This window comes from Accipiter gentilis, chromosome 4 (assembly GCF_929443795.1).
Source record: "Accipiter gentilis chromosome 4, bAccGen1.1, whole genome shotgun sequence".
Taxonomy (NCBI): domain Eukaryota; kingdom Metazoa; phylum Chordata; class Aves; order Accipitriformes; family Accipitridae; genus Astur; species Astur gentilis.
The window spans coordinates 32,577,597-32,591,972 of NC_064883.1; the positions used below are offsets into that span (position 1 = coordinate 32,577,597).

Here is a 14,376-nt window from a genome sequence, read left to right on the forward strand (position 1 = left end):
CTTCAGCTGCCCTACTGATAAGATGAACTTGTAAACAGAAACAACACAAAAATCCTCTTTCACAGATCTACACAGCTCCTGCAGTTTGGTTCCCCCAGCAGTCCAAAGTCCTGCTGCTTGGACCCTCGGCCAGAAATAAACACACCCCAACAAATGAGAAATTTTATCTTGATGAACTCATATCTCTTAGAAGAAGCCACCCTCACTCACAGCCCGTACTTGTTGGAGGGCTGAGGGTCCGAAGGATGGTTGGGGGCAGAGCACAGCTGCTGGGGTGAACAAGAGGAGCCAGCTGGGACAAGGGAGGTTTGATGGCTTCCCAGCTGTACAAACAAGCTGCAGTCCAGGCTCAACAAACTTCTGAACATGGGCTGAGGTCTAAGGCAAGTATTTTTAACGTAACACTCTCTTTGCCAAGTAGAAGAACTCCTATTTAGACAGTGCCCTGTAAAACTGTCCACTTTCTAGCTAGCTTATGCCAAAATCTGCTACTCCTCCACTAATGCCTGCAGTCCACAAGAAATGAGATTTTATTTTGGTTTTTACTTTTCAAGATTGTCTTTTGTTAAAAACAGTCCATGAGACAGGAATAATGAATGCAACATTTTGAAGGAAAAAAAGAGGAAATGGGACAATCATATATAAGCCAGCTGTTTGACAGATTCAATTTCATATACAAAAGGAAAGGCTATCCTCTTACATGGCAACTTACTGTAAACTTCCTTATTCCAGATTCTGCTTTGCAACCTTCTAAATGAAGTGCTCATATATCTTTTCCTAATTACTGAGTGGCTCTTTCTGTAAACAGTAATTATAAAGAAGGCATTTATGTGCCCATTTATGTTCATAAAGGACATTAAAAAAAAAATTCCATTTCCTGCCACCCAATACAGATCTTTGTGAGAACTGTATCTATGTAAGTTTTGCTTTCCCAAAGGAAAAGCTAGATGGGATATGATCTAATGTTCCTTGAGTACTGTAAAACTAATAATGGATTACAGAAATGATAGGAATATTTATTGAACTTGGGTGGCCATGAACACAAATGTGAACAGGTTGTGGATTTTGAAAGAGGGAAACGTCCTTTTGTAAGCAGTTTAAGCACTGTGATCATAAAGCTATGTATATTTTAATACCGTCACTATCTTCCACGGCCACTTCACAGCAAGTCTACTATTTTCAAAATATATAGTTAAGCCTCCCTGTAAATTGAGTGAGTTCAGAATTTATTACTAGAATTCACCAGCCAGAAAGTGAGCTGTTTACCCATAATCCATTGAGAAACACAAAACTTTCTTTAAAATTGATTCTGTTAAAATTTATGAGTCACATCAAAACCTTGTTTTCGAAATACAAAAATGTCAGCATTTTCCTCCAGCCTTTACAGCACTGGTGGTAATCATCAGAAATGTTATCTGCTCAGAACGAGTTCTACTTCTAGTTTGACACCAGAATTTAAAGCAGAAAAAAAGAAGAGAAAAAGACACATCTACCTAAAGCATCTCTGTATGACTGAGGGATAAAAGGGATTCTTTTATCATTTTTAACATTTGAAGTTTATCAAAATTTTCCTTTCCGACAATTTTCTTAACAAATATCCTTTGAGGTAGACTCGCCCCTCCGCACCACAGCAGTCCTCCCACCGCGACCGCCACCACGCGCGCAGCCTCCTCGCACGCCCCGCTTACAGGCTCAGCCGTTACGGCTCTACCCTCCGTGCCACACGTCCCTATCCGTGCCGCAGGGGCTGCGTAAGGTGCCGACACCACCCCGTCAAGCACAGCCCTGGCCCACCACACAGGCACCGCCACTCCCTACCGCCCACTGAGACAAGGGGAGTCAAAAGAATCTCGGTAGACATAATAAAGGGGGGGTGAAAGATGATGTTTAGCGCTTACATTGTTGAAATTAGCTGAGGTAGAAACAGTCCTCGATAAAGAAGAGCTGGCCCCAAGAACCAGCCAATGAGGTAAAGACAGTCCTTGATAAGAAGCAGGAGCAGGCCCCAAGAGCCAGCTAAGACTGGTCTTGCGGCTTGGGTGAATACCAAGAAATCACTGAGCCTGCGCAAGGAAAGAGGTTACTAGCGGTGACGAAGAGGAGTCATCTAATTTCATCTCTGCGACCACCATAAAGAGGCCCTGCGCAGGCGCAGTTGGGAGGAGACTATGGAAATGACCTCTCGGAGCTAATTTTAATATGAAGAGGGAATAGGTCATGCATATGTATAGGCATATCGTGAATATGTAATACCTGACTGTATAAACTTGAGGCGAACTGCCAAGTCGGGCACGCATGACTTTGGTGGGACTACCCCCTGTGCTGCCCAGCGCTGAATGAACATACCTACTTTACGATCTCACCGATTGTGGAGTCTGTTTTCCGCACATCACCAACACACGGGCACCGCCATTCCCTACCGCCCACCACACGGGCACCGCCATTCCCTACCGCCCACCACACGGGCACTGCTGCTCCCTACTGCCCACCACACGGGCACCACCACTCACTCCCTGCCACCCACCACACGGGCACCGCCGCTCCACTCCCCATGTCCCCCACTGGCCAGCAGCCCTCGGGGACGACGGCCGAGACCCGGCCTGCCGGCCACGCGACCGCCCTCTGCTCGCGCAGGGCTGGGCTGGCGGCGCCTGCACCCGCTCTCGCGTGGCCCCCGCCACGTAACTTCACAGCACGTGCAGATCCAACGGGACGTTCAACACGCAGAGATCACGCGAAGCCGATGTGTTGCTCCCTGCTCCCAGCCCTTCGTCCTTCCCTTGCGCTGACGCTTTTTAACAACTCATTCTGCTTTCGCTGCTCTCATCTTACGTGAAGTATTTATACAGTGCCACAAATCCGCTTGGGCGATTCGCAAAGGCGGAAAGCGTGGTGTCGAAGGATACGTGATGTTTCCTTCAGTGACTCATTTTAAAGGCTATAAGGTAAATTTTTCATCAGCGCTTACTTTTAAATGATTTAAAATGACAATTTTGTTTCTTTCTGAAACATTTTTATTAACACTCAGGTTAAACGCTACTAGCAACTGATGCCAAAAACTTCCCTCGATATGATTAAACGAGTTTTGCAAAGGCACAGTCTACTTTCTAAACGCCTTCTTAAAGGGCATTAGCAGTGAGTCTATTTATTTACTAACAGCTGCTCCATTAGATTTGATACATTCTTCTGTTTCTAGTTCAATTCATACACTAAAAGAATAACACTTGGGCTGGAGAGAGCAGGGGAGGAATAGAGCAAGCAACTGCATGGCTAAATTCCATTTAACAAAACAGTTTATTTAAAAAGCACTGTGTAAAAATAAATAAATAAACAATTTAAACAAATGTTCTTTTATTCTTTTTCTTTCTTTTTAATTTTCACAATGTGTACCTGGAAAAATAACCACCTAGAACTATAGTATGCCTGGGACTCAGTAAATGAGCCATGCTCAATTGCTACCGAATATACTTCTAACCTCTAGGATGAACTGTAAACACTGCAAGGATTAGGCACTTCAAGTGAACTATAGAAAGAAAAATAATTAAAAATCTATTATAGTAACTAGGGCTGGTGAGTTCTACGCTTTCCTTTTCAGCCAATACTGTTAAGTCAAACTTTGACTGTAACAGAGTTTGTTTTTATTTTTTCTAAAGTAAATACATTCTGAAGTTTTCTGGCTTCTAGAGTTCATTAAAACATAGTTCACCACATATTTGAAACTTTTTTTTTCTTAGAACCAGATGATTTTTAAGACAAACTACAGTAAGTGGTTTGTTTAACAACCACATCCATCTTCAGTAATGGGAGAAATCCAGTGTTTATATACAAAACCTGGTTAAAAGCATGCAAGACAAATAAAATAAAAGTACAGTAAAAGGTGTTTTTCCTTTTTTCCAGCCACTGAGCTTGCTGTGCACAAAATATGTAACTGCTTAGTCCAGATGGTTACGGTCATGCTCTTTCACCCAAGTTGTCCGACTTATCTCTTTTTCAGAATTTAATCCAGGTGTTACACATAGAGAAAAACTACACTCGACTAATACCACCCTCTACTGATACCACCAGAAACACTACGCACTTTAAAAAACCTAAGCATCGTATTTTACTAAAACACACAGATTTTACACCATTCTAATCACATCCCATTCAAATAGGCAGGCTAATAAGAAAAAAATAAAAATAATTTACAATAATTTTGAGTTTGATCTGTAACTCCTTTTTATGTGAATAATGCTCAGGGGTGAAGCCAGTTCCTAAGCACTGATTATTACCACAACCATTAACACAATTCATACATTCACACTCTGATGGCTTTAATCCTTCAAAACATTAATACATTTTAATTTTGTGTACTCATTCTTAATTTGTAAAGCTGCAAGTCTGTGGCCATATTCTGCAATGTTTTAAGAGCTAGTTTTAGCTGTTTAAATAAAAACTATATTTTTATCACTTGATTACTTACAGCTCTTCAGTATTCCTACTCATGTCGTAAAGTGTGGTTAAACAGAGATGCAGTTGTGAATTATTAATTGTAAATTCTGTATGGAATGCCCTACTCCCCAAATCATGCTAAAATAAATAATATTTTCGGGTTAAAAAGGTGAATTGCTCCTAATTAGAGCTAAGTAATGTTATGGTGTCCTCTGGATCTAGCCTAATTAAAATAGCATTCCAAAGGTCAAAAGCTAACTTATATTAATAAATCATAAAGGTTCATAATTGCAGTTGGTGCATTATTTTAATTACTAATAAAAAATATGCTTTGAAAGCTATTTCTCATTATCATTGTGTGAAATGTTACGATCGATGGTATGTGGAAAAGATTCTATTTACATATTGTTTTGTTCTGTTACGATGCTCAGGTTTCAGCTCCAAAGGCAAATCAACTTGCACAAATAATCTTCAGTCCAACTCACAACACGTATCTGATGACCACTTAAGGCAAAGGTAGCAGTTTTCTAATTAAAATAATTATTTCCAAGCGCTGTGTTAGCACTGTAATAGCCAAACGTTCGACTCTTCTACATCATCCCTCTGTACGTTAGATTTTGAAGCTAGGAGATTTACCAACATTTTTTTGAATGAACATAAAATCCAAACAAACGACTGTGAATATTTATGAGTTCAAAGTGTAGAAACAGGTGTCTACCTACAATCACATGTATGACCTGGTTGAATATATTATCCTAAATACTTATCTCTATAGATAATTTTCTTTTTCTGTACGACTTGATTACTCACAACAATAGAAAGCAGCCATGCAAGTACTGGAATATTCATGTTTTCATGCAATTTGACTGGCAGTTCTGTAATTGTGGTAAGCTGCTTTGACCAAGGTTTCTATAGCAACAGCCTTACTGTCAATTCTTACCTGTTTTCTGGTCATCCATTGTACTGAGCTTAGTCTCGTCAGCTACTGTTAAAAGGTAAATGTATAATGGTTAGCCCAGTTAGTGCCCATGCCCCACATGCATCCAACATTCCTTCTGTTTTGCCTTTTTTTTTTTTTTTTCAAGTTAGGGGACCTTAGCAATGTCATACTTCATGCAAATAAACTGCAACAGTAAGCAAACATTCTGGGTAGAAATGGCAGCAAACCAGTAACCTTCATGCAATGTCAGTCATGTTCACATCACAGGCAGGTACAATATGTTATTTACACGTTAGCACATCACAACTAGTCAAGACAAGTCAATACCACCAACCTTACTGTCCTCTGAGGAAGTTGGTGAATTAGGGATTGTAGTTAAGATATTCACAATTATTGTAAAGGAGCAAATCGTATTATATTTTATTACTTGAGTAGGGAATTTTGTGTGTTGAAACAATCAAAACTCACTGTTTAAGGTTACTAGAGTCTGCACTTCAGAATCTAAATTCAATGGCAGAAAAATAGGTGGGCTTGTTAGCGATTACTTATTCTCAGTTGTTTTATCAGTTAAAATGATTATAGTCGATTGCGTGTCTTAGCTGCTGCTACTTTATAGGGCTTCTGATACAAATATTAAATCTTAGGTCTCAAACAGATGTTGGACTAGCCCCATTTTCTAATTCTGAATGAACTCTCAAAAAAAAAAAATACTCGCGTCTTTAATATCTTCATCAAAATCCATCTATGAAATGAGAGACTATGAAGGATCTTTAAGATTAATTGCATTATAATCATGAACTGAGAATAATCCTGCCTACCTAGAACCACACTGTGGTACAGTTTTACGCAGTTATTCTCTACAGATTGGTAAATGTACTTTTCACCTCCATTTTAATAAATACTTTTAAAGTTTATGTATAACCATATATCCATAAGGCTACGATATTTAAATGTATAGACATTTACAAGTGGTACAAACAATACACAGGCCACTTGGCCATTCACATTAAGAATACTTTACTTCCCACCAGTAGACATTACGTGCAGAAGTCCTCCACATAAACAATGTGTTTGGAGTTACAGAATCTATATACTTACAACATGAAAATCAGGTTCAAATAAAACAATTGAAAAAATATCACTCACTACCTAGATCCATGCTTTTGGATTTTCGTGTTTTAACAAACTCCAACTGACTGGCATCTGAAAATTGCTTTGTACGCTTTTCTGACATGCTCTGGCGTCCAAAACCCTCTCGCTGGAAGGCAAGCACTGGATCAACATCTGGACTAAGAGTGCTGTAGGAAGGGAAAAAAATCATGCGAACATTTATCAAGATCACGCAACCTTTCACTCTGCAGAGAAAAGCATTTATTTAGCACGTGACTTCTACCAATGATAAAGTGCACATTTTTAAATAAACCACTGCAAGTAGTCAGTTACATACACAATGGATTTGTTTTACTGCATTGAGCAATTCTAGTTAAAAAGTACCAAGAATTTCACTTATGAGCTTTAATGAAAGATATACATATTTGGTGCACTATACATACACTATCAGAATATACAGCCCTAACACAGGAATAATTTGAGGGAGAATAAACCAGTTCCTTTTTCTTCATGAAAAACAAATATATTCTGTTGATAGCAAATTAACAGATTTTTCTTCATCACAAAGTGTTTTTAGTAAAGCATAAATAGAAACTGTCCTGCCTGAAGCCCACAAAGCTTTAAACTTCTTCATTTAAAGACTTTGCATTAAAATCTCTCTCCATATGTGAAATTGCTTGTAATTTTTTCACAGCATCTCCTGGTTTTAACCTGGCCATGACAGACAAACATACTTCTACTCATTACTTCCTTACAGAGCAAGTATTCACCACAATAGTCCAGAATCATGAACACAAGAATGCAGATAAAATTTGATGTGCAAGCTATACCCTAGGCTTGCAATATGTCACCATGACCACAGTGCCTTTTAAAACCAATAAAAAAAAAAAAAAAAAAAAAAAAAAACAAACAAGACTGGTTATTGCTAATAAACAATATGAAAGGAAATTCACACAAAGATCTTCTGACTCGTGGAAAATGAGAGTACTAAAAAGAGCCTGAAGGCAAGCCCGAAGAATTTAGATTTCTACTTCAGCTGGCACAAAAAGAAATCAAAAGCATAAAATACTGAAAAAATGAGTACTTTGCACCATTGATATCTCTCCTATAGGAAAAAGATCCCTCAAAAATCGCCCCTTTGATTGTTGTTGTACTTCAAGATAAAAAAAGCTAAATATTTTGTCACTGAGATCTCTGAATAGACTAAATGCAATTCAAAATATTATATACAAACATGTTTCAAAAGAATTATTTTATACTTTAAGGGCTAAGTGTAATACACACCCCATATCTAGTGAGCAACAGTCAAACAGTGAATTTCTGCAGAAACCAACTTATACTTTTAAATTCTGTAGCATATACGTGTTTACGTATGCCATGTACTATAATTTATAGATGCATCTTCGATCAAGAAACATTTGGGTATTAGGCACAACAGTGAAGAGATGTAAGGAAAAGTGTCCAAAGGCATCAAGTACTATAAAGGATGAAAATGACTACCTGCATTACCAGGCAGCCTAGAAGATAATTCAGTCCAGTAGTGGCAGATTTACAAATAATAAGATATGTGCATGTGACAAGCATATAATACTTAAGTGAGAGCAGAATCAGAGCTTATATGAATAAAAGTCAATGTCAAGTGCCTTTTGACTTTAATGTTTCTGGCTCAGGCTCATAATGTTTTACATTTAATTATTGCAACTATTTCAGAGATGCCTGCACAATTTAGCAACATTTTGAAGCATATGCTTAAAAGCTCTGATGAATCAGCGCCCAAACTCAAAAAATAACCGTTTAGTCCTCACATTCACTCCTACAAAATACGGAAAAAATTATCTCCACATGATAGAAAGGTAAAACAGACAAGGCCAATATACACTTCTAGCATTTACAGCAGCACAACACATAGCTGAATAAGAACCACCTAAGTCTGAAAACGTCCTCTGAGTGACTCAACTGAACTTACAGGGTTTCAACACCTTTCATAATCAGATCATAAATGACTTTCCCAAGGCCACACAGGAGTTTCTGGCTCACTGCTAGTCAGCCCTGTCTCTGAAGGCCAGAAAAATGTGGTTTTACTAAGTGAGAATTTTCTCTAGCAACATCTGTTAACACAGCTCACGTTAGTTAAAGATGACCGGCTTCATGTTCCTGAACAAAATGTATCCTGTGACACTTTCTTCAAAAAGGGTGAATTTCTAAAACTATTTGTTTTGGCTGCATGCTTCTTTTTTCATATGAGCTTGCTTTGATCCATATATATAAAGCTTCTAATAAACCTGAATATCATTTTCATGTAAATACAGCATGCACATATACATTAAACTTGAATTCCTAAAAACGCACTAAAACTTGGAAGTTAAATGAAACTCAAAAAGGGCACCACAGGTCCTGTAGGGAGCAGTGGAGTCTGGACACGGCGTCAGCAACCAAGAATTCTGGAGACTGGATCCCAGTGTTTCCACTGACACTGCCTTTAGGGGCTTTGTCTCTGCTTCTCTTATATGCCCTTATCACACCTACCTTCCACACATACTTATTAGGCGGATTATTACTCCATGTTTGCATAGTATCCTGCATACTAAAAGTGCTACACTTGGCACCAAAAAATTACTTGCTCTCTGACATTATGCCATCTCATACCTTTTTTACAGTACAAATATCTGAGCCCTATGTAGAGTCATCAGTTTTCATGTCCTGGTTTATTTCTATTATTAATGACCCACGAGCGTGTTTTCGTAATTAAGGAAGGAGCAGATCACAGGAGTTTGAATGCATGTACATTGCCTGAAAGTATTGAAAAGCCCCTGTGAAGATCCACAACTGGAAACGCCCATGAGCACAGAAGAGGAACTAATGCCCCTAAAAATGCCTCATTTTAATATTTTTCAACTACATTAATAAAAGACAGAAGGTGAATTTAGTGCAAGTCATTAAGCAATGCCAAATGCAATTTACTATATTCTAGCATACTTAACAAATAAGATTTCTGGAATGACAGCTGATCCTTAAAAGAATGTAACCGTCTTCTGACCCTCAATGTTATTAAAATTCCACTTATTAATCCTGTCTTATTGCCCCTTTGTTTTCATAACATTTTCATCAAGGATTAGGGAGATATTGTGAGGCTGGAAAAGCTTACATTTTCTTCTGTGATTCAGAACAGCTGCCATTCTTGTTTGGATAACCCTTCATCCATATTCTTAGTTTTACCCTTTGTGCCTTCCAGCAAAAATCATACAATGCACCTTCATTTTACAAGTCTTCCTTCATCCATTAGCAGCAGGAAATTAATGCAACAATCTAATTCTACTGCTATTTACCTTTTTACAAATAGACTACGTTAGTTAGTAAGGCGCTGCACTGATCTACTCTTTTAAGTGCAATTGTATCTGAAGACCCTTACCATTTCTCATACACACATTTAAAGGTTTTGAGCATGATCGGTTCCACAATATCTAATCTCTATTTTCTTTACTGTTACTTTCATTTTCAAAGAAGTATATGAATAGCAAGATATGGTGTAGAAGGAAATGTAAAAGCATTTGCAGATTTCAAATGGGCTCTTACTTTATGCTATAGGTTTTTGCTCATATTTGGCTAAAAAAATTCCCTCAGCAATAAGCTATTATGTGCAGCCTTGAGTACTATTCTATTTAAACGTCTCAGAATCTCAGCTCTAAAGGCTTTTACAAAAGACAGATGGACTTTTCAAGGGCCCAAATTACAGGTATGACTTGTCCAAGAGAAGAGCTGCAACATTAAAACAAAATGCAAATGAGGATGAAAAAAAATACCTTTTTATACAATCATTAAAACAGTGCTTAAAATACAGAACTCACTTCCTGGACATAAGATGAAATAAACTAATATAAAGCAAAGAAGAAGCTGACAGGTGCATATCAGCTGGCAGGTGCTATTGCTGTTTTATTAAGATATTGCTGACACATTCATAACAGGCTCAAGAGACAAGAAAAATAAGAAAATTCATATACTTCACACTATTTGTGGTAATTATCTAGCTTCCAAGAAGCGACAGTGTCTGGGGTGGGCTTTTATTTTGCTATTACTATAGATAATTACAGGACTTGCAAATTAAATCTTAGATCTGTATTAATTGTACTAACTAAGCAATAAACAGTATTTCTTTGCCAGGAACCTAAGCGAGTCAATAATGGAGCTCAATGCATTTCTCATTAAGACTCTCATATTAAAACTTATAAAAGTAATTAGAGACTCAACCTAAGATTCACAGAAATTATTTTTACTCTAGATTAAACATATAAAGTTACTTTCCATAGTTTTAAATGTGGAACTATTACTTTCCATAATTTTAAATGTAGAGCTATTACAGTACACTGCCTTTGCATGATAGTTACAAATCATATAATGATATGAAAGGTATTTTGTCATGCATAATGAAGAAATCTTCACTAATTCTTGTTGCACAAGCATTAACACTAAGGCAAAACAAAGAGCTGCCCTGACCTCTAAGCAGATGCTAAAATTACTGTACATTGCTAGGAAAATCAAGAAAGTATACAGAAGTATTGAAAGACTCCTAGATATATACTGGAATACAAAAATAAAATCTTTATTTTATAGACTTAGAAATATTTACAGTGAGGTTTATAAATTAAAATTTCCAATTGGAATTATTCTTTCATCTTTCATAAACTCAAGTGTTTAAATTTGCAAAGTTGTTTTTACAAAGGCTAGGTCAGTTGGCAACTAAATTAATATTAAATCATCAAATTAACACAGCCATATACTGATTTGGTCTTAATAACAATTAGTAAAATTTTCACAAATGTGCTTTGACAGAGCACAAAACTCCAATCAGAAGTAGAAAGCCTAACAGATTATCTGCAGAGATGTCCTTCCTGCACAGTTTGAAAATAGAGAAATCTAAATGTGATGAAAAAACCCAAAAGATTAATATTAGCAGTAGCCAAAAATTAAACTAAAGAGAAAGACATAAGTGCAGTCATCTCTTTTTTCCTTCCACTAAACCATGCTCTTACCAGTCTGTTGACTCATTAATTGCAGCTTTAGCCCATCCACCAGCATCAACAGTGCCAAACCCAACATCATCGTGGGAACTGGATGACGACTGGTCAGACAGATGAGGAGGGAGGACCGACAGCCTGTCATCTTCAATAATGACAGTGTCATCTTGGGGCATGTTCACCGTTGGAGACAGCTGATATTTACCTGAACAATAAAAGGGAGAAAAACCCCAAAAACTAAATAATGGCAGAGAGTGCCTTGAATAATATATAATCACAGCTGATAAAATGTCATGTCAAACTGCAATGCTACTGATAAGAGTGACACAACACAGACAATAAAACTATGTCTCGCTTTATACGCATCTTCCTATGCAGAGGTCTGAAAAGTAATATACACCATTTGTATCTGCAGCCTACCGCAAGACCACCACATAATTACAGAAGGGTTGAGGTTGGAAGGGACCTCTCATCTGGTCCAACCGCCCCCTGTCCAAGCAGGGACACCTACAGCCAGTTGCCCAGGACCCTGATCAAATGGCTTTTGAGTATTTCTACTCTACCAGCTCCCTGGGCAACCTGTGCCAGTGCTCAGTCACCCTCACAGTGAAGAAGTGCTCCCTGATGTTCAGAGGGAACCTCCTGTGTTTCCGTCTGTGCCCATTGCCTCAGGTCCTGTCACTGGGAACCACTGACAAGCACCTGTCCCAGAAGACAGTATCTTCTCTTGCATCAAATTGTTTGGTAGAAACAAAGAATGAGTTCAACGGGGACTTACAGACCTCATCACTTCTCCTGATCAATCTTGCCCTCATGAAATTTGAAACTTGTTTGACTGTTATTGGGAATTTGGAACCCGTTAATCTTGTGAAAGATGATGAGAACTCACAGCTAGAGCTAAACAATTCAAATTTTAATTCTCTCCTTCAAAAAATAACCTGGAGGCACACATGCAAAATTTGTAAAAAAAAGATTACCTAATTCTGTTACCACCAAATTCAAGTAAGTTTTAACACTCTTGTTAAAATGCTTAAACTAGAGCCATTGCGTACATGAAAGAGAGATAATAAAGACTCAACATTATTCTTTGTTCGGTAGCAGACTTCATTGTGTTAATTTGTGAGAGTAGCAGTTAAAAGATGATATTTAGAGGATGCTTACAAACTAGTAAAACACTGTTTCCAAGTAAAAACCAGTTTTAATGTGCATATAAGTATTATAAACCCACTACTACTGCTGCTTTTATAGGGATAAATATATACAGATATTTATACTTTCCAGTAATCGTTTCAATGCATAAGATTGTATAACAATTTTCAAACTACTGTATAAAAAGCAGAAGCAACTTTTAAACCTATAGAAAACTTTATGCGACCAAAACAGACCAAAAGGTTCTAAAGAATATCAGAAAGAATATTTCCATTGCAATGCTTTGTAACATAACTATGGGTTAAGCTGAATAAATCTGTTTTTCAGGATACATTCATGAGATACTGGGTTGGGAGGATGGGGTATGATATAATATTATTTGGACGACAGTGGAAATACAGGATTATCAACATTTAAAAACTTAACTTGGAATAAACAGAGGTTATTTCAGTATCTAGAAACAGTAAACTAATATTTGCTCTAAGGAAAATAAGGATTTGCAAATCTGGATGAAAATTATTTAATTATCTGAGGCAATGGCTAATTATTAAGTGTGATTTCTTCAAATTAGCTGTATATATTTTTTAATGTGATAGAATATCTTTAAAAATATTTTTTCCTCCTGGACATTGATGCTCAACTTAAAAAGATCTGTCACTTAAAATGTTTGGTCTTAACTCTCACTACACACAACATTATTTCTAGTGAACGATCATGACACTACATGAATTTTATTCCTGGAAATGTATTCTCTTACTAAAACAATTAGTAAAATTGTCACATCTCATGAGAAGAAAAGCACTAGCTTAATCAACCGTTAATCTGACAACAAACTCTAAATCGCTCTAAAACTATGATGTGCTGCAGACATAATATATAGCAAAACTTATATTTCCATAACCTAAACCGCTTCTATGGACACAACAAGTATTTTCATGCTTTATTTTTCCTACAGATATGGAAAAATTGTGTTGAATTAGGGGAAAAGAATTTTTTCCTCTTTTCTGGAAAGGTTTCCATTACCATCGCTACCTTTGCATGCAATTATTAAAAAACAAACAAATAAAACCTTATCCGTAAAGAGCTAGCTAAAATCATTGCTGCGCTAGATAACACATTTTGTGTAGCTTTCCAAAGGGGGAAAAACTGGCTTCAGAAGAGATCACTGAAGAAAGCTGAAGAAGTGGCTGGAAGAAAAAGGTACTGCATGGCAAACATCTCATCACTGTCAAACCGAAATAAATGTGTTCAGTTTGCATAACAGCTGATTCTTTGCCCAGCAATAGCTTCTTTGACGGACAGGTTAATGTTTAGCCTGGTAATGTACTTCTTTCCAAACATAATGCCTACAAGACTGTTAACTCTGTAGTTAATAACGTCTCCAAAGAATTGATTGTGAAAAGGTATAACCTTATGGCATTCGGCAGATTGAACATCCCATTTGAGAGGCTACAGTAATTCAGTAACATTTTTAACTTTTCACTACCCTTCTTTATATCTGACAAGGGTGAAGACTGACATTTTAATAGTTGCTTTGGAATTAAGGAGAAAACCCATCTGACGTGCCTATGCTTTTCACTGCAGATGAAGCTAAAAACAGGTGAAAGGCTTCACCTCCAGCAGACGGTTAGATAGACCTCCGCAATGGACTCAATACATCCTTTGTAGAGAGCTCATCTTAAGTGGACAGAAAATAGCCTTGGAGAAAGCAACTCTGCAAGTATTGTGAGAAAC

General features: G+C 37.4%; 1 protein-coding gene across 11 annotated transcripts in view; it reads right to left on the reverse strand.

Annotated features, from left to right (window-relative positions):
• PARD3 (par-3 family cell polarity regulator) overlaps positions 1-14,376 on the reverse strand; it is a 461,320-nt gene that overhangs the window by 150,637 nt on the left and 296,307 nt on the right. For 8 of the 11 annotated variants that reach the window (XM_049798455.1, XM_049798452.1, XM_049798449.1 and 5 more), the window contains 3 exons: positions 11,509-11,698; positions 6,518-6,669; positions 5,372-5,416 (listed from right to left, as the gene is read on the reverse strand). In XM_049798455.1, the coding sequence (XP_049654412.1) occupies positions 5,372-5,416; positions 6,518-6,669; positions 11,509-11,698 (387 nt within the window). The remainder of the gene's footprint in view (positions 1-5,371; positions 5,417-6,517; positions 6,670-11,508; positions 11,699-14,376) is intronic. The other 3 variants (XM_049798450.1, XM_049798445.1, XM_049798447.1) reach the window with 2 other exon arrangements.